A 26,719-nucleotide genomic window follows, 5' to 3' on the forward strand; every position below is an offset into this window, starting at 1 on the left:
AGCAGCTGATTCAGCATTCCAGCCCCATCACGTGCGTGTGGATGATGGTTGATCGCGGGAAAGCAGATTGCGGGAAAGAATTCACTGGGAAGTTCGGTTACAGGTTCACGACAGTGACACTGTTTAAATACTAACTTATTACTTGCTGTTTGGATCCACTTCAATCATTACTACTGCCCTCCAAAGGTCATAGACTTGAGCTTCTCCCCCAATTTTTCTCTGACAGAAGAGGTTTCCCCGTGAAAAAATTCATTCAACTTCTTGTCCAACCAGCCGAGATCATCCTTACTCAATCCCGGACCACCAGCCCAATCTGTTGAGTTATGCCTTAGATTCAAGTCTCAGTCGGGTTGTAGGACAAAACTTACGACCCCAAATCGAGGGAAAAATGTCGAGAGCACCAAGTCCCGCTGCCATACAGGCAACCTCATACTCCGAATCCTCGGGCCTGTGCGGTTAGCTATGAGTTTCTGCCTCAAGATAACACACGCAGCACGACACACTTACGGGAAGTATAGGTCGGTCCTTCCAGGCAAGACCAAGACTTTTGCTCTGATAGAAGCCATGGCCTGCTCGAAATCCCCGTTGTATGGCTCTTGATCTGCCACATTTCCATTCTGCCATGTTTGCAGCATTGTCAGGAGATTGGCTGGGTCTAAAATGCAGGTTCTATCAACGAAGGTTCCTCGGTGCATGCATTCGCGCGTTGCTAGGCTGACCTTTCGAGAGCGCCCAGCTCTCCCAGAAGCTCACCATGAAATCCTCTAGATCTTTGTATCCGAGGACGCTTTCATATAGCTTTTCCCGGTAGAATGCTTGTGAAAATCCCCTTTCACAGAGGGCAGGTCAGAATGTCTCCTGCTCCAGACAAAGATTATTCTTACCAGCCAGCATAGCCCCTACCAAAAGCCTTCAGCCCGATTTGTTTCTCTCTCTCGCTCCATGTTCTATCAGACTGACCGGCTTCGAGAACACCGGCATTTCCAGACCCTGCTGAAGAAATGTGCTTCGCTGCGAGTAGTGCACTTTTCACGCCCTCAAGGAATACCTGGTTATGGAGCGACGTCCTGGCTGAACCGCAAAATGGCACCACTAAATCCATAAACTCGGGATACTGTGTCGCCCACTGGAAGCTTTGCGCGGCTCCCATTGACCATCCAAGCACTGCACGTAAATGAGGGATGCCTAGATGCTGAGTCACTAGCATGTGCTGAGCGCGAACGTTGTCGTAGATGGAGCATTTTGGGAAGGGCCCTTGAATGGGATAATTGGATGGTGATGTTGACTGGCCGTTCCCAAAGAGTGCGGGGATGATTATGTAGTATTCATTGGGGTTAAGGGTCTTGTCCTCTCCGACTAACCAGAGATTGTCGGAGATCTCTGTGTTTATCAGTGTAAGTGCATGACTACCTTGTAAGTTGTAAATCAAGTTACATACGGCCTGAGAACCAGGAGGGGTAAACAATGGCGGGCGACTTGGGATCTCCAAACGTCTTGAATGCGATGTGGGCGTCGACCAGCTTCTCCCCGCTCTGAAGCTCCCAATCTCCCAGCTTGAAGGTCTCGTAATCGTTCTTCGTCATCATTTCGGATGAAGAACTATAGAATCTAAGAGGGGAGACTTGCTCGTAGAACTATCACTGATTGGTGTCGGGTCTGGTGCTGATGCTGAAGTGATGGCGATGAGATAGATGGGAAATGAGGGGTCGGTCTACGAGCATTGCCTTGCCATGTTTGCCTTGTGTCTAACCTCTTATCAGAGCACCCGATACAGCCAGCCGTATTCCCTGCTTCGAATCGAACTAAAGCTACCGGTTATCATTTGACAATGGAATTGCGATTTCGAGCCGAAACCCGCATAATGTCACAAGCTTCCAAGCGACTGTTCATCGACATTGGTGACTAGAAGTGTAGTAGCGTGATCTGAACTAACTATCTGTCCATGGAGATTTCACTGATCTCTCTGTGATATACGCTCGAAGATAGATCTAGTAATGGATTCCGCACCCATATTATCCATTGCTGCTGGTCGGTGACTTGTCTAATTGCCATGGGTGTGATCAGAAGTTGGACAAGGCCAGGCTCAGACACCTAAGCCTCCCAACAGCTTCTCAGCCGTGCGGGGTTTCATCTTCAGCTACGGTTGACGATAGCCTCCCAATGTTCCCCCGACTTTCCGTCCCGCCGCGGGGTTATCCGGGACGCTTACAAACGGGAGATGCGGCACGGATAACTTATCGACAGTGTGAACTTAATGCCACGCTATATCTTTGCTCTCAACATTCTGGAGTGGCGTGGAAATAAGAGCAAACTCGTGACACGTCATTGTGGAAATATGGCTCAGTCCTGCACGGCAACCACACGCCAGATTGAAATCCCGCCCTGTCCTTCGGCTGTCAACTCTCAAGCCCAGTCCCAATGTACCACCGTGTCTCATCAATCACTCTGTGCCACTCTCTGAAGCCGAAATATCATCTTGCGTAAGTCAATATCCCAGACTGGACAGTCTCCATGCCCAATGATCGAGCACCAACAGCAGCTGGCTTTACTAACGCATGTCTAGTGTCTCAAAGAGAATTCCCTGTCCCTACATCCGAGCAAGTTGTCCTCCGCGATTTTTTTCTCACTCTTCGAATATGTTCAAAGTTCACGACAATTTCGAGAAAGTTCAGGCATCTCGGCCGGACTTCAATCGAGACATCCCCGTCACTTTTTCGAAGCCTCCCAAGCCCGACTGGAAGGAGGGAGACGGAGGTAACGATGGAGGCGAGAGTCTGAAGAAGAACCATGTGCAAATTGACCCGTACGAGGAAGGGCGCCCCGTGGCTTCTAATTACAAACTTCTCATCTCCGGGATGGTCCCCAGACCAATTGCGCTCATCAGCACGAAGTCCAAGGATGGGAAGACAGCCAATCTTGCCCCGTTCAGTTACTCACAGGTTATCAACCATGATCCTCCACTCTTTATTGTGGGCTTTGTTGGCTCCCTTGACAAAGCGAAAGATACCCTGAAGAATCTGGCGGAGACCGAGGAATGTGTGATCAATATCATCTCGGAGCACTTCGTGGAAGCGGCCAATGCGACTGCCATCAATGCTCCTTATGGCGTATCGGAATGGGAGGTCTCGGGATTACACCAAGAGCCCAGTACCATTGTCAAACCAGCTCGGGTCAAAGAGTCCATCATGTCCATTGAAGGGAAGCTTGTCGAGACCAAGGAGTTTGAAAGCCGGACGACTCCGGGGAAGAAGTCCAGTGTCCTCGCGATTATCGAAGGTGTCCGGTTCTGGGTTCGAGATGATGCCATCAATGAGGATAAGAGTATTGTCGACCTCAAGGTTCTCAAGCCCATCAGTCGCCTGGGGGGCATTTCATACGGGCGGACTACCGATGCGTTTGAGATTCCGAGACCGCAATTCTAGATGGTATGGAAAGTAAAGTCCAGTGACATAGGTAGGAGATATAACTAAAGGCATGATAGAATAATCGATAGAAATTTTCACAATAGAAAGGGTCTGAGAGATTTGACGTTCCATGAAAAGATTTTAAGGTGGTCGTATGAGTTGAGGAAATGCGTTGCAAGTTCAGTTTCAGAGATTTGAGTGAAGTCGAACGGCATTCATTGTTGACTGCTTGCTACTTGTTCTAAGATTAGCGGACGGGGAAGGGAATTCAATGGGGAACGGAAGAGAGCCGACCGAGGAAGTGTTTGGTATGGAATCCGCCCAGGTGGAGCTGCTCGGGTCAATTAAAGCTCGCCCGCCCCCGCGCCCAATACGGAGAACAGATGGAGCACAGTTTCAGTGCCCGTGTCCACTTTCAAATTCCCCCAGACTCCAACTGCGGAGAGTCCAGACCTTCATCAGACTTCCAGGCGATCATATCTCAGCGTTGAGACTGATCTTCGCTACCCTAGCAACGTCAGGGATAAGGAGGCGATAAAATAAAGCTGCCTCTATCTTACACAACACACACACACATACACACTATCCATGAAGGGCGAAATGACAGGATACTGTGGTGGCCAAGTCCCGTAATGAGGCTGTAAGGGAACTAAATACTTGATAGTCACATGGGCTACAAATCCATCGAGGGCGGGACCAGTCCAATTTTCTTTTCCCCTTTCGTCTCGGTCTTCTTTTCTTCGGCTTGCTTCTGCCGTCCTTCCATAGGGTCTAGCACAGAGACCTCGTTCTTATGAGCATTTCCAATCAGTTATTTCCGTCCAACTTTTGATTTCAATACCTAGCCGGATCGACCGGCTCAAGTTGCTTGATTTGGGACTGTGTTCAAGCGTCACAAGAGGAACCGGTGTTGAATTCATTGAATCACTACAAAGCGGTCAGGCTAGAATCGCTTGGGCTGCCATTCATTCTTGAGGTGGCTTTCTTTTCCGACGCCGCCTCTTTAAGGCAGAAAAGCAAAGAAAAAGAACAGGAGCCACAATTAGACTACTAGTCTAAGCTGGGGGGACTACCTAAGCTGCAGTGGCTCTTCTCAACCCAACAACGACTCAGACAGTCATCGCCCGTTGGGGGTTCCCTGGGAGGGCATGACCAGGGAGGAACCTCGTACTAACCACTAAGTTAAGTTTCCAACACTAGTCGCCCCTCCCAAGAACGATTCGCATTTGTTGTTATCGACTGAAAGAGCACTCAACCCTGCCTCTTCTCGTTAATCTCGGCCTCTCGCCCGCCTGGCTCCTGCGATGAACTTGCACCAGTCACATTCGAAATAGCGCCTGTTCATGGATGTTCCCCTCCGTTCAGTGCTTTCGTCCAGGAATCTCCCTCTTTGTCCCTCTCCGTGACTTCTATACTCCCGGTCTACGATCCCCCTGCGCATCATCTGCGGGTACGATCGATCGCCATAGAGCTTTCAGACTAAACCATCAGGTGCCCAATGTGTCGTGACGCCGGATGACCACTTGCTCGCAATGAGCCATATTTCTCCTCAGAAGAACGGCGGTAATATTGTTCCCCCTCCGCGACAAATTCGCTTTGTGTCGACAGACGGTCAACCTCAGACAAAGCGGCGGCGTGTCAACGCGGCGTAAGTCCTACTGCAAACTTCTTAGCTCTATCCTCTCTTCCTGGCTGGAAAAATGTACTGACGGGTGGCTGTGATACCCTTTAGGTGCTTAACATGTCGCAAGCGCAAGATACGATGCTCGGGTGAACAACCAGGTGAGAAGGAGCCAAGATCCTTGGGGCTGTAACCCACCACTAACAGGTCGCATTTGGGTATGTAAGTGTGCAAGACTTGCTCCGACTACAATCATGTATGCCAAGGGTACAGCGAACCAACAACACATGCCCGATCGCAATCTGATTCCAGTGCTCGAGCTGCGACAGTCGCACCTTTATCGATCTCTAGCGAGAATACTTCGCGCGTGGCTCTGAAAGTCGAAACTCGTTCCCCAGAACCTCCCGGTCGAGCTACCGTGCCTCCTGTCGAACGCAATGACATGCCTGTAGTAAAGCCCAAATCGTCGGAAGTGAAAGAGGCCTCATCTGTCAGAGACATATCTTCCCAAGCAAGGAAAGAGCCTGAGCAGCAGAACTTAGCAGAAAGTCCAGAGAGCAGTATGTGACAGAAAGGTCCAACCGTGATTCATGAATGGTGGTTGCTCGGTGCTTACCATGTCTCATCTGTCTAGATCGCACTTCTCTAAGTTCAAGCGCTCGCACACATGTCCCTTATTTCAGGTATTTTGGGCCAACCGCTATAGTTCCCGGCTTCAAGCAGATGGTTTGAATCCCCTCCATGAAGGGCGCTGGGATGGTCGCGATACTGATTTTTGTGTTTGCAGGTTGTCCAAGTCAGAGGTTCTCGCAAGAGCAATGCCTCATTATCATCAGGTCTGCATAATTTCGCTGCCATACGCTTTGTGTGCCACAAGATACTGGCCGCTAACGTACTGATACTGCACATGCAGAGTCCTTATCACCATTACGAAGTCCCAAATTCCCCAATCATGGCATCAACAATGTGAGCGGTTTGCCTGATACCCGCGACAGCCGTGACTATAATACTATCCCGTTCTATGATCGCGATGATACCCTTCCTGTTAGCAATCTCGTGATGCATCTTTGCGATCTGTTTTTCGTACATCTAGGGTGCAGCTTTCCTTTTCTACAACGAGACAGGTTTCTACGCGACCTGAAAGATAAGAAGGTCGATACAATGCTGGTGGACGCGATCTGTGCGTTATCTGCTCGTTTTTCTCTCCATCCGCTCCTGAGTCCGCCCCAGGCACCTTCGATAGATGGATCCGAACCAGCAGTGGATATGAAGAAATCAAACCGCGGTCAGCCATTCGCTCATAGAGCGATGAGTGCTCTGGTCGATTCACTCTCTTGTCCTACTATCTCCGTTGTGCAAGCATGTCTCTTACTAGCTTACGAGCAATTCGGATCGAATCATGACAGCGGTCTCTGGATGTATCTGGGAATATCCATCAGGATGGCGCAGGATCTTGGGATGCAGAAAGTCCAGGGTCTTGAATACAATTATGGTCAGAGTGGGGTAACTCCAAACGCTGTGCTGACTGGACAAGCTGGAAATTTGAGAGACGATCAGTATGATGAACCGCAACCTTCCCCAACACCAAGGGGCCAGCCGCGCGACGCGGAAGGTCGACGTGCTTCGGAACGTGAACGAGTGGATTCTTTTTGGAGCATATTCTTTCTTGATCGAGTGATCTCATCTGGTACCGGAAGGCCTGTTACCTTGCGCGATGAAGAGATTGAACTCTGTTTCCCTCTCCAATCCGAATCCAGGCTGCCAAACGGTTGGCCTGCACCATTCCCTCCACTTATTCGCATCATTCACTTGTACGGCAGAGTGACAGACCTCATCAATGGGATTCAGGATATCAAGCACGTAACATCGGACACACTGAAGGTGCTGGCCGGTATGGAAAGCGACCTGACAGGTAATAATACCTCGGACTCGAGTTTCACCACGCAACAGCTAATCATGGTTATGAACCAGGAATATACCAACGCCTGTCACCCAGGCTCCACTTTAACGCCGCAAACTTCCAAGCATATGTCAAGGCGAAAGAAGGAACAAATTTCATACTTTTACATTTCGTATGCTTGGCCCAGTTTCCCCGAGAAGTCCTCCTGTACTGACGCAGACCAGTGGTTTCATACCCTGATAGTCTTGCTGCATCAGCCGACGCTCCTTCATTCATTTGGAGGGACAATTCAGCATCTATATCCAAACAGCCGCGAATTGTCGATGTCCTCTGCCAAAACCATTGCTGACATCCTCTCTTTTTCAGAGCTTGTTGACGGAAAGAGTTTCATTGGCAATCCTTTCACGAGCCAGCCGATGTACATTGCTGCATGCGCTTTTCTGATGGAAAGTGCTTATTACTCCTCGCCATCATCGAGGTCGTGTTCGCCTCCCATTCAACCGCTTCTAACAAATCAATCTAGTGGATTTGTGATGCCCAGCATAGACCCGGCCACCGGCTCTGAACGAAAACCCACCGCTAAGCACATTCTTCTCGCATCCGCTGCGAAAGAGAATTACCAGAGATGTTACAAAGCATTGAAGGCGCTTGAGACCTATTGGGAAGGTACAAGGTACATTTTAACGGTCTTAGACCAAAAGGCCAAAGGAATCGTGGATCCACTTTTGTATACTGTGGAAGAGATGGAAAGTACTGCCGGACTATCTTCTGTCCAGCCACTCGCGGCACAACCGTGGCGACGAACGCAATCGTCTGATGATGCGGTGGGTGCTGACCCATCAGCGCCGGGCTCAGATACACCAGCAGAAGGACGGCGGTCACCAAAAATAGATCCGAGTCAAGGTAGGATTCATCACTTGCTTCTCCCTACCTCAGTGTGAGCTGACCGTCTTCGAGCTATTGGATGGGCTCTTACTGGTGCGACAAACTCTTCGCAGCCGAATCTAAGCCTTCTTTATCAGATGCCTGCACAGACAGAACCTATCCCGGAAAAGCCGACATATTCATCTCAATATAGCCATAGCTACCCCCATATACCTGTTCAACCTAATGGTGGTGAGACTTCGTACTCATACTCACAGGCCACAGAGTCATCCCGGAGCACAAAAGCGACTCCGGGGCCATCAATGGCCTCTACAACTGCGCAATATTCACCCCTGGCATCCTCCGGCAGAGTTACCACTTCTGATGCTAACCTTCTCCTTGGTTTGAATACGACTTATCCCGGTCCGACCTCCCGTCTACCTAATTCACGGTCGGCTTTCAATCATCAAATGCCTTCTGCTGCATGTGGGCTTGAGGGTCACGCTCAAGTCTATAATTATAACATCCCTTCTACTGTGAGTGACGCTCATACAGGGAGCGGGCACTTAATTGTGCACAGCGCTGGACTGCATCCTGATGCCGAACCTCATGCTGGAAATGTGTTTATCGAGAGCCAGGACGTTGATATGGCTATGCTCCAGCAAAATGATCAGCTTCCCTTCGCTTTCAGCGGTGAGATACTTCCATGGCTTGAATATCTTCCACAGGACGTCCTCAATTACTTTGGCGATAATCAAAATTATCCGGGCATGCTGAGTCCGGATGACGAAACGCCTCGACCACATTAGCTTGTTATCGTACCATACGATCCCTACGATATCTATACCCTTTTACACACGGTCTGGTCTGTTCTACCCACTTCAGAGATCAAATTCGAGTTCGTTATAAATACCACAACAAGAAGGATTGCTATGGAGCAGATAATGGGTTCGAATAGGCGCTTGTACTTCTCCTTGTATGGTCCGTATATCTTCAGCGACAAGCATTGGATATAAGCATATGACCTGTTTGATCTAGAGATTTCGCAGTATTGGGTTTATTTGTAAATCATGCTTTGGTCAGTTTTGATGTCTCATTGGGACCATTTAATGTTTATCGATTCAGCGGACTGGGGTTTGTTTTATGTTTTTCTTGTTTCGTCTTTCTTTAGTCTTCTCCTTTTATTCTTCTTTCCCTCTCTCATGTGGTGCTTGTTCAAGTGATATACCTGTACAATCGTTAACATGAATCTCTTTCTGCCTTTTCCCTGCAACTGATTTGATATATCCATTTCAGTCTGTCTTCGTCATACGTGAGTCTCAAAGTAGGCCATTGTACCGAGATAGAGTACAGCGTTGCCCAAGTGTGCTGGAAGCTTACTGCGTCAAAGGAACGGGCAAATATCGGCATTGAATTATTCTCTGACTAACGCTGAGACAGTGTCTAAAAAACCCGAAGAGCATAGTGAGCAGAAACCATACTGACAACATCAAGAACCTAATATTGATACTGCTTTGTGCCATTTGCCAAATCGAATCTTACGGACTGCCACTGACCAGAGGCATGAGAGTGATCCATGGTGACCTATCTGAGACATCCCGTGTCATTCTTGCCTAGGCGACAAGGATTTAGAAAGCTGGCCTGCTCAGGGTGCTGAGTATCCAATTGCCTAATTCTGCTCTTCAGCTCCTCCTTTCCGCATTTCCTGGAGACATCTTACCCCATCTCACATCGTGAGCTACAATCACACCTAAGCCTGTCAGCTTGGCTAGTCCGGGCATGCCGCTTTTTTGAGTGGTGCTTCAAGAAGAGACGGCGGCGAATATCCCTTCATCCATCATGAACACGTCGCCACCCAGTCAGCAAGAACCTCCCAAAGTCGTCATAACGCGGTCTATACTTGCCGCGCTTCAACGTTGCGCAATGCATCTCCTTCCCATTGCCGTGTCATCTACAGTTGTTGGACTGAACATCAAGGGGACATATCAGGGAGCGGACATGATGTCCCCATTCCTAACCGAGACTATATAAACCTGGCACTCTTCCAGTTAGCTGCGAAAGCTCATGAGATAATGAATGTCGCAAGCTTGAGTGTAACTATTCTACACTGTGTCCGCCATGAATTGCTCTTTGGCCGTGGCCTCCCCTTGGGTCTCTTGGGATCAGGGCTTGCGTTCAACAACTTCGGATATTTTTTTCTCGAGAGAATTCTATGGTGGTTTAAGATATGTGGCTATTCACGGCGAGAGATCACGCAAGGCTGCACTAATAGGTCTTGTGGTCGTGGCAGGCCTGCTAGCTACTCTTGCTGGGCCAGCGAGTGCCGTTCTATTGGTTCCAAAATCACAAGCCTGGAGCGCCGGAGATACTGAGTTCTTCTTGAACGGATCAGAGAGCGATTATTGGCCTGCTGACTTGTCGAAAGAGATCCCAGACCTCGAACAACTCTGCAGTGAGCAGAACTCGACTCTTCTGGGATTCTGCCCGGCGGGTGGATTTCACTCGTTGTGGACTCACTGGGGAACGATAAACAGCACCACTTTTCAAAACCAGAATGTCCGCTCCTATGCAAAGGAACTTTCCGGGTCTTGGTTTTACTGGCTAGTCTCCAGCCCCCTGTCTCTCATCCCACCCCTATATTCACTAGGGGACATTCAACAAGAGCCAAATGGCAGAACATCGCTAATACAGCCGCATGCAGCAACCGTGGTGATGCTGCAGCGGCTTGCGGAAGATTGGTGGCGGGCCTTCAGTGTACAGAAAGGTCTTTCGCAGAGTCAAATTGATGATCGTACTGCTTCGGCTACGTTCAAACAAGCTATCACTGTGGCCCGTTGTGCAGCGCCACAAAAGCTACGTGCCTCAGACACCACAGTGTATTTTCCTTCAATACATGGTCGGTTTGACTTTGCCGATAGCCTACCACTCGATTTGGATAGTCTTAATTCCACTCCCAATGGCCACCTGCAATTTCAATGGGTTCATCTTCCGCCCAGATTTGGTGCTGCTAGCATTGGGGGACTATTCCAGACCCCCTGGAAAGCCACTAAGGAGGGTAGCATCTCTAGAATAGCAATCGGTTGTACAGTACAGGCTGGCTGGGTTCCTGCAACGGTCTTCACTGACAAGTACACTTTCTGGACCGGCTGGTATCCGTGGAATATCCAGTATGACGATCGTTCTCCCGCATGGAATCCGGATTCTTACAGCGCAACCAATGGCCGAGTTGCATTCGGTGATGAGTGGCTCAATTATTGACTCCTCCAAGCCCCCTTACAGTAACTGATACTGCCAGCACTTGGCGACCATCGACCATCGAAAGCATCCTTTCAAATGCAGGCTTGGCAACTGATGCAAAGGCCGATGAGATAACTCTCGATGGTTGGCTTGCCAACGATATTTCAAGCTGGCAGAGGGTCTCTCTAGTGGAGGCCATTGTCTGCAGTGTCATTTTCGATGGCCTCAGCCGAACGGGAAGCTATCGAGTGTTTATCGAAGACAGAGTGGCGATTCAACCTTCGACTACCACCGCCTTCACCCCCAGCGAATCAGTGACGTTCAAAGCAGAATTCAAGATAAGCGGCTTTTCACTTCAGAGCTCTCTTGCTGGTACTCTCGCCATGTCAGTCCTCTTTGCTCACATGGCGATTGCTATTGGCCACATCATCTACCTCATTCTCAAAAGACACACGCCGGTAGCTGTAGTTCAGTCGGTGAGCTCATTGCTCTGGCGCAAAACTCACCGCCAGCGTCTGAAGTTCTCACAAATACTGGAGGAGGAATAAAGAGCTCGAAGACCTACGCTCACCTAGCAAGGATTCGTGTGGCGAACGCTCCTGACTCTTGTGGACAAGACCGTATTGAACTAGTATTCAACGCGCACACGCCCTCTGCTGAAGTCCGCGGCTATGCTTCTGGGACTGAATTAGCAGACCTGCATACCAGCTTGCTCAATCACTCGTCCACACGGCAAAGTCAGCATCATACAAGCAGGAACACATCATCTACACAGGATAGTATTTGGAGTTGATCACATTCTACTGAGTGGTTGGTCTTTGGCGTGGCGAAGGTGACTACAGCTCGCGTGCAACCTGAGCGCTCGTACGCTTAAAAGACATCCTTTAGGTGTGTGCTATGGCTGTAGCTGTAGGTAGATTGTAGAAGACATTGGCTGCATCTGTTGGACTCTTGGCATGGGGACTCCACAGAGTCCGCACTCCACTCAGGAGGCCCGGCGCGTCCTGTCAAAAAGACCTTGTATGTCTGATTTCAACTTGAGTATCCGAAATTTCCGAATGAAACATTTAACCACAGGGCGAAGGGAAAAGACTTTGGGCGGTAACTGTTGTAATGTATTTACGAACAGTCTAATTTTACAGGTTAGCTCGAAATTGACAATACGCACTAGCCATGTCGCTTTGTGCACGGACCCACTCTTATTGTCCCTACTCTGGCCCTCTTTACTTCATCCCTTCCATCATCAAACTATTCGTTCTCTATGGCAAGCACGAATGGCTAACACATTCCGCTGTATCATCAGCTCGGCCGACTCTCTTTCTCTGCGGTCAGCATTATAGGCTGCATTTATCTCATCTTATGTCTCGTCTTCCTTGGCTACTACCATAGCTCGAGCTATCGCGATCCCACGTCTTTCTTCTTCAGCCCCAGCCGTGCCTATCAGAGACAATACTCGTCCAAACGAATTGCCCAAGCAGAGGCGCTTCTTGCCTCCGCCAGCAGCCTAGCGTCTCTGACGAGAGAGTACCAGGGACCCTCAACGGTGTGCGTGGGAATAGTAACGGTTCGTCGAAGGGGTGATCAATATGTTGGCTTGACAGTGGCGTCTCTCCTGGATGGGCTCACTGAGGCCGAAAGAAACATGATGCGTTTATATCTTCGTGTTGGCAACACTGACCCGAAAGAGCACCCTATCTTCTCCGAGAAGTGGGTGGAAACGCTACCTGATCGTCGGTTAACGTATTCGCAAGATGACCCCGACTTCGGACAGCTACGAGCGTGGGAGGAAGGTGGCTGGTACCGGAACAAGACCATCTACGACTACACAACCTTGATGAAGGACTGCTATGAGACCGGTGCCGACTATGTCGTGATGATAGAAGATGATACCCTGGCAGTCAATGGCTGGTTTCCATCTGCCTTGCAAGCTCTGGACACAGTGCATGAGCAGGCTGCACGTCAAGGTCAAGAGTGGATTTACCTCCGCCTGTGCTACGTCGATGGCCTCCTAGGCTGGAACTCGGAAGAATGGCCGCAATACCTGGCATGGTCCTTCATTCTCTGGGCGTTACTTACAGGAACAATGGTTGTCTTCAAGGCACGAGTGTTCACAACGCAGCTCCGTCGATTCCCGACCAGTGCCATCTGGCTTGCATCGTTCCTGCTTATCCTCGGTGCGATTCTTTTTTTCTTCATTTCCGGCCGGCAAACAATGTGGCCCATTGCCCCTGGAGTCCATGAAATGAACAAATACGGATGTTGTTCGCAGGGTCTTGTTTTCCCCCGAGCGATGGTACCCCGCTTCCTTGAGCAGACTGACTTGACGACTGACTGGTTGCTTGATATGATGGTTGAAAAGATTGCGGACAGCCAGGGCTGGACGCGCTGGGCTGTGGTTCCGCCGTTACTACAGCATATCGGCGCGACGAGTTCCAAAGGATCTGGGTTTGACAGCTCCGCCAAAACGATATGGAATTTCAGGTTGAAGAATATGATCAGTAGTGAGTCTTTAGGTCTGAATAGAGATTATGTTCTTTCAATCGACTTTTATCCACCAAGGAACTATTCGGGCAGTCAGCGCAAGTCAACTCAGCGTCAAGCACCTCACCTATTAACCAGTTGACAAGTCACAATACTGAATGTGATAAGATGCCACGTATAGTAGCTGGACATACTTGACACTAGAGAATGCAAGAGTCATTTCGTATTGATGGTACTGATGAATGTGCCGCAGCTTGAGACTATCTCAAGCCCATGTATTCAAACGGCGATCTGCCGAGGAACTTTTTCCCGTTGGAAGTACTCAGCCCAGTAGTACTCAACCCAGTATCGTGACACAAATGATACTGGAAGGTTTTGGCTGGTTTGACTCCTAATGCCACATAATTCATAAAGGTAATTTCTTTGATTCAACAGAGGGTGAGAGGATACGCCTTCATTGACTAATTCATTGATTCGTTGGCCGATTGATAAGATCGGAATTCCTACTTATGATATACTTATGTCGCTCTGGGACGTGTCCAGATTGCTTGATAAGATTACTAGTCTCCGATATCAGTAAACAGCCATCCCTTGGTTTGCTATTGAGGTTGCTGCGGTAGCAACCAGGGGGTTGAGAGGTGTGATTCAAAACCTTGGGCTTAGGAGAAGTAGAATTTCACTTTATGGGTCATATTTGAGCATGATCTTTGTTCACGCCTGGTATTGAACTCAGTACATAAATATATAGCATTATTGCGGGGCGGCATTTTGGACAGGAGAGTTGGGATAGAGGAGACAAAAGGGTTGAAGTAAACAAGTACGGAGTTATTATTGAGGATGGTAATAGAACAGTCAGAAGAGACACACTGCCCGCGACCGTCATAGTCTATGTACAGTAGGCCTTGAGCATTCAATTGTGGATATGTGCAGCAAGCCTGATGACAGAGGGTTGTATAGCTACGGGTCTAGTGGTCTATAACCTAAACTGCCTACTAGTAATGAAGTTAGTCTATCTAGTAACTCGATTTAGTTAGTGGTTGCCCTGCACAACCAGGCGGTCAAGCCTCAACTAACAACACACCGACTGATGAGGATCAACATCGTGCAGGAGACTCTTTTGAAATAACAATCGCAATCATGTATCCTTGACTTCTCACATTAGAGGCATCTTCTGTGATAGATCTCGATCCCAAGTGACGGAATACCTAGGCTGTGGCTGTTTCACGAATCCACAATCCCCGGAACCTTTGAACTATAACTATTGGGCAAACTGTGCTGATTCTTACTGGTGCTCCGATAACAAGTGGGATACCATTTCTCTTAGTCTTTCACATTCCAGTTCCTGCATTTGCTTTTTTTCTTTTTCTTTTTGGACGTCTGACCCGCCAAGGTCACCAATGGAGAACCATCCTTATGGCAGTCAATTTACTGACTACGCAAACCTCCCAGACGAGGAATCACTACGCCCCTCTTCAACTCCTTACGATATCGCGCACTCCCCGGGTTCCACCTCTCCAGCAAATCGAGCCGTTTCGCAAGGGTTCGAGCATCATGACGACGGCAGTTTTCTTATGGGAGACGTGCAGATGCTGATTCAAGACGGATATCAATCTGACGGATCGTCGACACGCCACTCCAGTGAGAATCTCGGCGCATACCTTGATGAGGACCAGGCTTGTATGAGCTCAGGAGAGTCCAGCCGCTCTTCGATATCGTCGATACCTCCATCGGTGTACACAAACATGGCAGAGGGGGTGAAAGCACCTGGGCACAGACAGTCTCATCCGTGGGACAGTCACGATGGCATCCATGCGCATGGAAGGATAGATGGGACCTTACGGCCGCTCTCTGCGACCCGGCTGAGGGAAGCTGCGTTCAGGAAGCCAAGCTCGGTCAAGGCAATGCAAATGCATACCGAGGATGAGCGGGACGATGATGCCTTCTTGACCCCGCCCAAGCGTCGGGCGGCCCACCAGCGCTATTCGGACGCCTCTATGCGCTCGGTGGGCTCGTCGCCATTGCGGAAATCTCAGTTCTACTCACCTACACGGTCAGCGGCCAGCAAGCAGAAAGCCAAGGACGAGTACCCGCTTGTCCTGTTGCACTGTAACTTGCTACCACCATCGCTTCCAGTCCCAGGCGCAGCGGCCTTTCACAACCAGAAGATCGTCAGAGAGGTGCTTCCCCCGGTCTTCTGGCGTCGATGGAAGCTGTTAGAGGAGAAGGTGGGCTCCGGTGTGCTCCGTGAGCGTGGCGTACTGATCTCGCATCCGGAAGATCTGTATGACTTGCTTGAGGAGCGGCTGTTGGAGAGCCTGGAGCTGCAGCGTTCGCGCCTCGACCATGGTCATTTTATCGGGCATGACGAAGCTGAGTCAGAAAAGGAAGACCGTTTGGAGAAGGAGGACAGCGCAACAGACGAAGAGGAAGGGGAGGCATGCCCAGATTGTGGCGGTCATGTGGTCCGGCACGGCAATGCCGGGCGGAAATGGGAGATCAATGTGTTTGCAGCCAATGGACTGATGCGAGCTGGAGCTTGGGCTGCTGCTTGGAAGGAAATGGAGAAGGTGGACGTTGAGGTTGGCTTGTGGCTGCCATCAGAGATCCGCAGGGAGCTGGAAAAGAAGCTCATGGGGGATGATTGTTATTCCTGCCAACTGGATCCCCAACTGCAGGTGCCGCAGCTGCAGGTGCCCGGCAACGATCCGGTCATTCCCACACACCCGCAGGCCCGGCATGCGCGGACGTCAAGTTCAATCACAGCTGACCAGAGGTCTTTTTCATTCGACGGAACCGAAACACAGTCGCCTCCGGCTATCAACAAGCCTGCATCAGCCGAAAGCCGACCGCCGAAGCCGTCTTTTCCTCCGCAGATGAATGATGATATCGACATACAAACATTGTTGGTCAATTACGTCCGCGTGTTGGCTAGCGACCGGCGCAATGTGGCCATTGCCATTCTGAGCATCCTGATGGTATTTTTCGCCATCCAGTCGGGCTCCCAAGTGAAACCTTCGGCTCTCCGTCCATTCCCTCATGATTTCATGGAACATGAACCTCTGCACCCGCCTGTCACTTCAACCAATCAAGCTGATAACACCATTCGCAACGTTCCTATTGCCTGCGTGGGTCAGGCCGCCGAGAGCGCAAACAGCGAGATCATCGTTGAGACAGCGCCTCTGTCAGTGAGTAGCATTCCAGATCCAGCGAGCATAAGCGTTCTCCCTCCCGCTATATCTGCGACTGTCGCTGAGCCGGTGCTCGTGTCTGCACGCGATATATCAGAGCCAGTGGGCGAGAGCGTTCAGTCCACTGTTTCATTAGAGGCCGTTGCTAAAATAACTCCCACGCGTGTGGGTGACATCTCAGAATCTGTGAGCATGAGCTCTCAAGCTGTTGCCTTGTCTGAAGCAATCGCCCAGGTTGCAATGTCCGAACCTGACAGATCACATCATGAGTCGGATGCAAGCTCGCGGGCGAAAAGTCTTCTCACTCACTCCCAGGCTCAACAGCGATTGCCCGAGGCTCTCTACCCAGTTGTGGAGCCATCGACAAGACGGATTGCCTCGATCAAAGAGATGACACCAGTCCCGGATAGTTTAAGCCCGATCACGGAGCAACTTATGGGCAAACAAATGATATGATGATGATAACGATGATGGTATATGTAGAAATGCGATCCATGACCGAAATGAGGTTGATTGATGTGTGGATTTGTGCGGTAAAGCACTCTGGCTCATCATTCTGGTGGTTGTTGCAAGCTTTTCCTGTTCTCCACTTGTTTCTTTCTGACTCTTCCAAGATTCTTTTCTAAGCCCATGTACTGTATCTAGTGTTTGCCGCATTCCTTGGCCAAGTCAAATAGTGAATTAGCCTACTCATTAAGTGTGATCAATCCAATTATCTAGACAATAATTGCCAGGGTGCTAGGCATGCGGTGTGATAAGTGGGATTGGCATGACTCGTTCTAGTGAGAACCCATCAAGAATAGGATTCAATAAAGGTATTTCGGCTTCCCGCCTGCCGATCATCTTCCAGCTCTTTACTCTTTTGCCCTCGGGTTAACCCCAACAGCTCCAAAGGGAGGCTCTTGTCAAGATAACTGCTGCACGCCTTGCAGCGCTTTCCCGAATGAACCTTTGCGGATCTCGCATCTCATCATAGCCAACCAGCAGGCCTTCCTACTTCTACGTCCGTTTCTAGTTCCTCGAGTCAAATCCCTCCAGCCCCTCTCCGCATATGGCAGGTCATCATGAACTCACGCTGAGGCATTGAAGGATCCCTTACTTGCCTTGGCCTGGACTTGACATCTAGTTCAAGATACACGGTGGGCGGGCGGGCGGACGCTGTGAATCGCTATCATGGCATCTATAAAGCTGGAATGTCTTGTTGCGCAGAATGCCACGAAGAGGAACGGCGAAGAAGCAATCGTTGCCTCCGGCTTGAGGTTATTCGCAGGGCGTTTACTCTCATACTTTTTATAAGGTTCCTTTCCCTTCCCCGATCGGATTCTTGAATACTCCTTGTGTGCGCGGTGTCTTTGTGGTATCTTTCTTCTCTTGTTCTTCGCCATGAAGTTCTCCTCCAGCAAGCTGGCCTTGTTGTCAGTGATTCCTGGCTTGGCCCAGTGGGCGTCTGCTCGCGTTGTTCAGTTTCAGATCGATCTGACATATGAGGATCATGAGGTCGCTGGATTCGTGCGCAAAACTATTCTCAGTAATGGGCAATTCCCTGGACCTCACCTGCAATTGAAGCAGGGTGACGACGTGGAGTTTCTGGTGAACAACTCAATGCCTATGGCGACGACTGTTCATTTCCATGGTTAGTACAGTCTCGTGCAATCGGAGGACATAACTTTACTCATGAAGACTTTCACAGGTATTGAGCAAAGAGGCACACCATGGTCGGACGGGGTCCCCGGGTTGACCCAGGAACTCATCCAGCCTGGAGAACAATATCTGTACACCTGGACGGCCAATGACTATGGCACCTATATCTATCACTCTCACTCCCGAGCTCTGCTGGACGATGGGCTGTACGGCTCAATCTATATCGAACCGGCGGAGTCGGTGGAGAGACCGTTCGATTTAATCACCAATGATCCAGACGAATTGCAGGCAATGCTGGATGCGGAACAGAACACGCAGCCAATCCTGCTCTCTGATTGGAAGCACTTTGATTCAACGGACATCCTACAGCTAGAGAAGGAATCGGGCGTGGAAAGCATCTGCACCAGTGCCGTTCTGGTCAATGGCAAAGGTTCCGTGTTCTGTCCCCCGCAGGAGCATATCAATGCGATCACGACGGCTGCTCAGAAAGAGATTCTGGGAAATGCGACTTTGACTGATATGGGGTACGGTTCTCGGTTAACGAAGCAGAGACTTATTTGCAGCGACTAACTTAGACTAGATGCATTCCTGCCGAAGTTCTCTTTGGCCCGGCATATCCGATCGATACCAGCAAGCTTCCAGATGGCTATTACAAAGGCTGTACGGCCAGCGAGGGTCCTACCGAAGTTCTAAGCGTGGGCGCTGGCTATCAGAGCTATGACCTGATCAGTATGGGAGGTGTCACCTCCCTGGTGTTCTCTATTGACGAGCATCCCATGTATGTTTATGCGGTGGACGGCCGCTATGTTGAGCCCATGCTGGTCGACGCTGTCACCGTACCGATCGGGGCACGATACTCGGTTCTTGTCAAGTTGGACCAGCCCGCTGCTGACTATACTGTCCGTATCGCCAACAACTACGCGACTCAGGCCATCAATGGCACGGCTATCATGTCCTACGAGAAGCAGGGCTCAAATGCCTCCAGCGGCTCGAACCAGGTCTCTCAGCCTTCAATCACCGAAGTCGGAAGCAATGCCACGGCCAGTACAGTGTTCCTGAACGAGACCCAGGTGGTTCCTTTCCCCGTGGTAGCGCCAGCTGTGGATGTTGACCACACCTATATCATTGACATCGTCCCATACAACGCCTCGTACACCTGGAAGATGCACAATGCCAGTTACGCGTCATCGAATGAGGGGCTTTTCCCGGTTCTTTACAACCGCAGCTCGATCCCAGCGCAGTATACATTATCCACGCTGAACAACACCTGGGTAGACCTCATTATCAACATCACGACTGCTGGACAGCCAAATCATCCTATCCACAAGCATTCCAACAAGTATTTTGTCATTGGCTCGGGTCAGGAGACGTTCACATACTCGTCAGTGGCCGAGGCCATGCAGTATATCCCGCAGAACTTCAACCTGGACACACCTCAGATGCGAGACACTTTCTTCTCTCCACCGGCGACAGCAGGCCCTACCTGGTTAGCCCTGAGATACCAGGTGGTCAACCCAGGGCCATTCCTGATGCATTGCCATCTCCAGATGCATCAGAACGGAGGCATGGCCCTCGCATTGCTTGATGGAGTCGACGCATGGCCCAATACCACTGAGCATCGAATGCCGGTGAAGGCCACGCGATGAGGCAAGGGTAACTTTCTTTGCTTCAGTGTATACATGATATCCATACTACTGTATATTCCTTGTACTAATACTAATAATCGAACTTCTTTTCTTGCGTGCCGTTCCTTGTTTGGAGACCGATAGTCTATCGATGAGTTGGGCTTGGGAGAAGAAAAGAAAAACAAACAAACACGTCAAAACCGCGGATAAGTGGTTAGTCATGGGAGACTCCACCGCCCGGCCCAGGAAGTGCCGCGATAGGACGACTCCCTCCCTTCGTCATCTCCGATCTTCTCTCGAGTCTTGAGTGACCGCCCGCCCGCTTTTCCATCTGTATCCATCTCCATCTTCCTTCTCTTTCCTCTCCTTCCTTTCTGACTTTCTTTCCTTTCTTTCTTTCATCACACCTTTCTGCACCTCACTCTCAGTCAGTCTACCTATATATCCTCAAACAACCTCCAAAAATGGGCGGAAAGAAAGGCGGAGCCGGCGAGAACTCCAAGAAGGCGGCTGGCCAGGCTCGCGTATGTTTGCACGGTCCCAAGTTATACACTTAATTTTGTTACCCCGCCCCCTCCCTGCCTCTCGCCTGGAACAATGTTGAATTCCCATCCACACAACCCCCCTTTCTCTCTCTCTATTTCAGAGAGAATTATACTTCTAGAGGACTATAACTAACCACACATTAAATGAAACAAACAGAAAGCCGAAGCCGCCGCCGGCAAGAAGGCCGCCGAGGACGCCAAGCGCGCCGCCGAAGAAGACAAGCAATGGCAGAAGGGAGCGAAGGGCAGTGCTAAGAAGTGCGTTTTTCCCCAGTCCTTTCCCTCGCTCTTTCACTCATCGCCACCCCCCCCCCCCTTTCTTCCCCAACAACTCAAGCTAATTGCGAACTATTTTCAATCCGCAGGGACGACGCCGAGGCCAAGAAAGCCGAGGCCGCCCGCAAGAAGGCCGAACGCGACGCCCTCCTAGCCGCCGAAGAAGCCTCGCAGCCCTCGAAGCCCAAGGGCAGCGGCGCCAAGCAGGCCGTGAAGAAGACCCGGGGTCTGGACTTGTCGCAGCTGGATGAGCCGGCCGGCGGCAGCAAGGCCTCGGCGCTGAATGCGTCGGGTATTGACAACGCGCTGGACGCCCTCTCCCTGACGGGCAAGGACGCCGGCAAGGTGGACCGCCACCCGGAGCGGCGGTACAAGGCGGCCTACGCAGCGTACGAGGCCCGCCGGCTGCCCGAGATCGAGGCGGAGAACCCCGGCCTGCGCCGGCAGCAGCGCGTCGAGCTGTGTCGGAAGGAGTTCGAGAAGAGCGAGGAGAACCCCTTCAACCAGGTGCATGTGGCGTTCGATGCCAGTCGCGAGGAGATCGCGGCCGTGCGGGATGCGGAGCGGAAGAAGGTCGAGGCGCGGTTGGCCAAATAGAGGAGGTTTCTTTTCTTTTTCTTCTTTGTTGGCGGGGAGTTTTCTATTTTTCTATTTTGTCCTCGATGTCATCGCACTTAGGTGCTGTTAGTACGGCCTGCTACGTACTATGATGTGGTATATATACCCGGGTTTTTCCTCTTCATCGGAGGAAAGCTCAAAATTGGAGTCGGATATAGGGCTGAGTGCCTCGGATCCATGATAGAGAGGCTTGGAACTGAATACGGTATGCAAGATGAAATGACTGGGAAATGAAGTACAATGAACGTAAATCAAGCATAGAAAAAGTATATAATCAAAAGGTGACAAAAATGTTGGTATCATGCAGTCTAATATCATATATCCATGATATAGAAGAAGAAAAGACAGTGAGAAAAAGAGGTGGCTCAGGACAAACCGGAATCAACCACCCATCACAGCCCGTACGTCCCAAACATATAGACTCTCATCCCATCCGACACTGGCACACCACCCCTCACTCCCGAACAGACACCAATCCACCCCCGTGACGAATTCCGTATGCTGGCCCATTCGCCCCAATTCCACTCCCATGTTGGGACCGCCATGCCCGGCACGCATCACGTCGACATCCCCGACGACCCCAGCGGGGGACTGATCCGTCCAGGCGCGACAGGTCATATCATAACTGGCGCTGAGCAGGACGTTGGACAGATGCGGCGACCAGGCGACTTTGCGGACGGCGTAGTCGTGACCCAGCATGACGGTCTGCGGGCCCTGGTGCGGGGCCCGGATATCGAAGGTCCGGATGGTGCGATCCACCCCGGCGGTGGCCAGCGTCGAGGGCCGATACTTGTTCCAATCCATCGTGAGGGCCTCGGCGGGGGCGGAGCCACCGGCCATCAACGGCGGCGGCGCCCCCGGTTGCGGCGCCATGATGCTTGCTCCTGCCCCTGCCCCTGCTCCTGCTCCGCCACCACCTGCATGGATCGGAATCTGTAAGGTGAGATGGTTGGAGGCGGAGGCCGGGGTGCGCAGGTCGTAGAGCCGCAGGTACGAGTCCGAGGTGACACAAGCGAGCAGGTCGGGCGAGTGCGGCGAGAAGCTGGCGGCGTAGGTGCAGCTGTGGGTGGGGAGGGTGAGGAGCGAGTGCGGGCGGTGCGGCGACCAGACGCGCACCGTGCCGTCCCAGCTGCTGGAGCTGAAGCGGTCCTTGGCCACCAGGTTCCAGTGCACGCTGAACACCTCGCGGTTGTGCTCCTTCCAGTTCTGCACGGGGAAGTCGTTCAGGCTCGTGTCGAAGAGCTTGATGCTCCCGTCGCCGCTGGCGGCCAGGACTTGGTGCTCGTGGATCTCGGACCAGGCAAGGTCGTAGAGGGAGTCTTGGGTCGTGAAGCTTTTGTTTTGTGAGGTGGGTTGTGTTAGTTTATGGGGGATGGTTTTCAGTTGAGATGCTGAAGGAAAAAGGAAAAAGGGAAAAGGGAAGGTGGTGTGCGTACTGTTTGGCGGGGACAATGCCATGGGGAGTCAATTCGAGAATGAAGAGTCGTCCATTGCCCACTAAGCCATAGTTGGCGGAGGCGGCGACCGCCAGGCGGTTGTCGAAGAATGGAGAGTATTTGACTGCGCAGCCGTTGAAGCCCTCGGTGCGGAAGTGAAGCATTGTTGTGGTTGTTGTTTGCTGTAGGTTTGTCGGATGGGGGACTAGATCCGGTGGTCTCGGTGCGGGGAGATGATTGGAGGAATTAAGGACGGGCGGTCATGGCGGAGAGGAGCGGAGATGGAGGGTGGGAGGGCGTAGATGAAAAAGCGGGAATCTCGGAGGAAGTAGAGAGAAGGAAAGGAATTCGAAGTGGTGATAATCTTGTGGTGCGGGGGAAGATGAGGCCGAGTCCGAGTCCTCCAGGTTCTGTTGTAGTGCCGCTCACTGAGCCAAAAGCGGCGCGAGTCCAACTAGTGCGGGGGGGGGAAGGAAAGAGCGATAAAGAAGAGCCGAGGTTCGGCAGTCCGACGATCTTGACCTGGTCGGGGTTATAACCTGGCACATGCACGCCTATCGATTCTTGGACCTGAACTATATCAAAAGTAATCAGGGTGTTCATCTTCATCTAGACACAATCATTCCCCTCACCATTCTAAAAAATGTCAATTAGCACTTCCTGTGTTTCTAGAATAGAAAGGATGTCACTGTGACGCCATCAGGGCCAGAATTAAACTTTGAGGCCCAAAGGGTAAATCTTCACCATGGCCTTTCTCATGAATTCTCCTCCCCTCCTCTGTCCCTGTCTAAGCACACTCACTTAATCACACTCATTTAATCACACATTCTCCTAAAACCAGCACCACCACCACCACCACCATGCCCTCAGCCTGGACCGATGACAACAACAACGACCAACCCCTAAACCATGCATCATCCCCAACCCCAGCCGCCAATTTCCTCACGACAGAGATCTACAACATCGGCGCCCAGCCGGGCATCCGCTCGCTGCCCCCGAGCCCAGAACGCGACTTCCTGGCCCTAACCTGGGGCCCCGTCGTCTATCGCACAGCCTACAGCGCCCGCTCGGACCGACTCTTACCAGTGTACCTGCGCGCCCTGTCCTACGAGGTCCAGGCGGCCATCCCGCGCCGGCTCCCTGGCACGCCCAAGCAGCGGCACCTCCTCGAGACGAGCTACGCCTGCAAGGTCTTCAGCGACGAGACGCGGTACGCGGGAGCGGAGATCGGCGCCGTCCGCCGCGCGTTCCACGACTGGAAGCGCGCAGACCTGGCGCTGCCGCTGATGGAGCTACCGGCGCGGTTGCGGGTGTGTTTGGTGGTGGACGAGGAGGTGCTGCGGGCTTTGGAGAGTATGACGACGAAGGAGGAGGACGAGGTGGACACGGACGAGGAGGCGAGGGGGAGCTCGGCAGAAGACGGCAGCGAGAAGGGATCCGGGGAGATGTCTTACGGCCGATGTCCGGTCATCATGGTGGAGGAGAATTTCCCGGATCGGAGGAGGCGGGACTCCAACCCCGCGGACGGAGAGTACCCCGGCTGGACGCAGGTGGCGCTCTTGGCAGTGGTGGAGGTGCTCGAGGGGATGAGGTTTGGAAATGGGTTGAGCCGGTTTCATCGCTCTGGCAGAATTTATCTGGGAGAGAGTCAGTGGTCTTGATGGGTGGATTCATGTCTCTTGGAGTTTGGGCTCTTTTGGCTCGTATAGATCGTTGGCGTTAGGAACCGGTTGTATAGAGCTGGGATAGATAGAGTATTCTTATATAAACGGTATTGAGAGTATCATGATTATGACTGCGGAGCTTGATCAAGTCTAAATTTTAGATACTGTGTACCAAGTAGAGATCGAGTGAGGTCCATCAACGTCGATGCAGTGGTTACTGACAAATCGATCGACAAGGCTTCCAGTATGGATCTTATCGCGCAAAGGAGCACGCCAGCTCATTGGCCATATTGAGAGCAATCACGTGGTGATAGGATATCCATTTCCTCCCATCGCTTTGTAATCGTTCAATCCCTTCGTGCTCGACAATTATACAAGTCCTTTTTATTTTGTGATAGTCTAAATAGTTGGCTTTCTAAGAGGAGTGTACACCATGGATCGGTATCTCTCCAGAAAACGGGCCCGGAGTCCTCCGGCGCCCACCTGCTCGGACGAAGATTCGACCGATATGAAGCTCGCGCGCCTGGCCTCACTCTTCCCGAACATGGCTCTAGATGCATTGATGGAGATTCTACTCTCCACTGGCGGCTGCGTCGAGACGGCAACCACCACAATCCAAGCTCAAGCCTCTCTGTACCCTCTCAAAAGGCGATCAACGGCTGGCGCCACACCCGCCATTCAGACTTCCTTAAATGCCCACATGCGAATATCCCACCACCCGGACAAAAAGCGATCGCTGACCCGAAAAGGCAAGACGCTGCATCTATACTCCCCGGAAGACATCGCGGCGCACACGCCCTGCACCATAATCCACAACTTCCTGCCCGCGGAGCAAGCCAACGCGCTCCTCCTCGAGCTCCTCGACGAATCGCAGCACTTCTCGCGCTACCGATTCCAGCTCTTCGACCGCACCGTCCAGAGCCCCCACTCCGCCAGTATCTACGTCGCCACCCCCGAGCAACACCGCCAGCACACCTCCGAGTACACCTACGGCGGCACCTACCGGGCCACCGTCCGGCAGACCACCCCTCACCTGCGCGCGGTCTCCGGCAAGGTCCAGCAGGCGGTCAACGCGGAGATCCAGCACCGCATCCGCACCGTCTACCCGGGCGGCCGCAAGCTGAAGTATCAGTCCCCCAAGGAGTGGATGCCCAATGCGGCTTTTGTGAATTGCTACGACGGCCCCACGGAGGCGGTTGGATACCACTCGGATGAACTGACCTATCTCGGCCCGCGGGCCGTGATCGGAAGCTTGAGTCTCGGTGTTGAGCGGGAGTTTCGTGTCCGAAGGATTGTTTCCATGGACGACCATGACGACGATGATGCTGAAGACCTGGGGGCGCCGGAAGATACTTCCGAAGGACGGATCTCGGCGCATACAGCGGAGAAGACTTCCACTCCGGCCAAGGTACCGAAGGAACCGAATCCTTTGGAAGCACACAACAACTCTCGCAAAGCACCGGCGACATCGTCATCACCAGCATCAGCATCAGCATTAGCACCATCCCGGGCAGACGCTCAGGGTCAAATCTCTATACACCTTCCGCACAACTCGCTGCTGGTCATGCACGCTGAGATGCAAGAGGAATGGAAGCACGCCATTGTTCCGGCACAAACCATCTCGCCGCATCCGCTGGCGGGGAATCGGCGCATCAATGTCACGTATCGGTGGTACCGCGACTCATTGCACCCGCGGTACACGCCCCGGTGCCGATGTGGCGCTCATACGATTCTGCGTTGTGTGCAGCGCAGACGCGAGACCCGGGGCCGGTATATGTGGATGTGCTATGCGGGGTATGCCCCGGGCAAGAAAGGGTGTAGCTTTTTCCAGTGGGCGGATTTCAATGATGACGGGGAGCCACTCTGGGACAAGACGGCGGTGCATGATGATGCGCCGTGGTTGGAGAACTTCGTAGAAGGACAGGACCAGCTTGAGGCTGGGGTTGGGAGGCACGTAGGAAATGAGAAGGGGAATACCAGTATATGAGAATATCCAATTAACAGTGAAAGTGTCGCATTTTGTGGTACTGCCTCTATCCATGGTTATACTTCCACAAAATCCCTCTGTATGCATAACAGATTTAGTTACACTTGATCATCGAAGAGACTCTTCAAATGTGAGGCCGGGAGAGAATAGTGAGCAAGGAGGTTCTTTTGCCAGTATCCACTCCGACTACGGCCACATTGACTGCCGTACTCCAGCAAATTTGGGCGTCAAA

General features: G+C 51.7%; 7 protein-coding genes across 7 annotated transcripts; 5 read left to right on the forward strand and 2 right to left on the reverse strand.

Moving 5' to 3' along the window:
• Positions 1–35: 35 nt before the first annotated feature.
• ASPACDRAFT_109121 (homoserine acetyltransferase family protein) lies at positions 36–1,892 on the reverse strand. The gene is made up of 6 exons (XM_020195352.1): positions 1,439–1,892; positions 885–1,380; positions 720–829; positions 508–655; positions 369–448; positions 36–313 (listed from the first exon to the last, which is right to left on the reverse strand). Exons 1-6 carry the CDS (start codon positions 1,584–1,586, stop codon positions 171–173), a joined length of 1,125 nt encoding a protein of 374 aa, XP_020060828.1. The 5' UTR covers positions 1,587–1,892; the 3' UTR covers positions 36–170.
• A 333-nt stretch (positions 1,893–2,225) lies between these two features.
• Positions 2,226–3,498, forward strand: ASPACDRAFT_74125 (flavin reductase family protein). The gene has a single exon (XM_020204126.1). It carries the CDS (start codon positions 2,637–2,639, stop codon positions 3,420–3,422), a length of 786 nt encoding a protein of 261 aa, XP_020060829.1. The 5' UTR covers positions 2,226–2,636; the 3' UTR covers positions 3,423–3,498.
• A 1,438-nt stretch (positions 3,499–4,936) lies between these two features.
• Positions 4,937–17,151, forward strand: ASPACDRAFT_48989 (putative C6 transcription factor; the record flags this gene model as incomplete). Its single annotated transcript, XM_020202194.1, has 12 exons — positions 4,937–5,052; positions 5,137–5,186; positions 5,253–5,585; positions 5,660–5,751; positions 5,813–5,861; positions 5,939–6,937; positions 6,997–7,097; positions 7,150–7,828; positions 7,883–8,597; positions 14,542–14,543; positions 14,957–16,512; positions 16,642–17,151. 12 exons carry the CDS (start codon positions 4,937–4,939, stop codon positions 17,149–17,151), a joined length of 5,202 nt encoding a protein of 1,733 aa, XP_020060830.1.
• A 576-nt stretch (positions 17,152–17,727) lies between these two features.
• ASPACDRAFT_109136 (multicopper oxidase) lies at positions 17,728–20,122 on the forward strand. The gene is made up of 3 exons (XM_020195353.1): positions 17,728–18,328; positions 18,386–18,860; positions 18,917–20,122. Exons 1-3 carry the CDS (start codon positions 18,079–18,081, stop codon positions 19,980–19,982), a joined length of 1,791 nt encoding a protein of 596 aa, XP_020060831.1. The 5' UTR covers positions 17,728–18,078; the 3' UTR covers positions 19,983–20,122.
• A 303-nt stretch (positions 20,123–20,425) lies between these two features.
• On the forward strand, positions 20,426–21,379 carry ASPACDRAFT_38050 (DUF1014 domain protein; the record flags this gene model as incomplete). Its single annotated transcript, XM_020200385.1, has 3 exons — positions 20,426–20,485; positions 20,664–20,764; positions 20,872–21,379. 3 exons carry the CDS (start codon positions 20,426–20,428, stop codon positions 21,377–21,379), a joined length of 669 nt encoding a protein of 222 aa, XP_020060832.1.
• A 310-nt stretch (positions 21,380–21,689) lies between these two features.
• pex7 (putative peroxisome biosynthesis protein (Peroxine-7)) lies at positions 21,690–23,033 on the reverse strand. Its single transcript, XM_020198364.1, has 2 exons — positions 22,837–23,033; positions 21,690–22,733 (listed from the first exon to the last, which is right to left on the reverse strand). The coding sequence occupies exons 1-2, from the start codon at positions 22,998–23,000 to the stop codon at positions 21,782–21,784; spliced, it is 1,116 nt and encodes a 371-aa protein (XP_020060833.1). The 5' UTR covers positions 23,001–23,033; the 3' UTR covers positions 21,690–21,781.
• Positions 23,034–23,696: 663 nt separating this feature from the next.
• ASPACDRAFT_19843 (putative CUE domain protein) lies at positions 23,697–26,487 on the forward strand (the record flags this gene model as incomplete). Its single annotated transcript, XM_020198901.1, has 5 exons — positions 23,697–24,215; positions 24,270–24,367; positions 24,489–24,539; positions 24,921–25,794; positions 25,909–26,487. 5 exons carry the CDS (start codon positions 23,697–23,699, stop codon positions 26,485–26,487), a joined length of 2,121 nt encoding a protein of 706 aa, XP_020060834.1.
• Between the last annotated feature and the right edge of the window lie 232 nt (positions 26,488–26,719).

This window comes from Aspergillus aculeatus (genome assembly GCF_001890905.1).
Source record: "Aspergillus aculeatus ATCC 16872 unplaced genomic scaffold ASPACscaffold_1, whole genome shotgun sequence".
Classification (NCBI taxonomy): domain Eukaryota; kingdom Fungi; phylum Ascomycota; class Eurotiomycetes; order Eurotiales; family Aspergillaceae; genus Aspergillus; species Aspergillus aculeatus.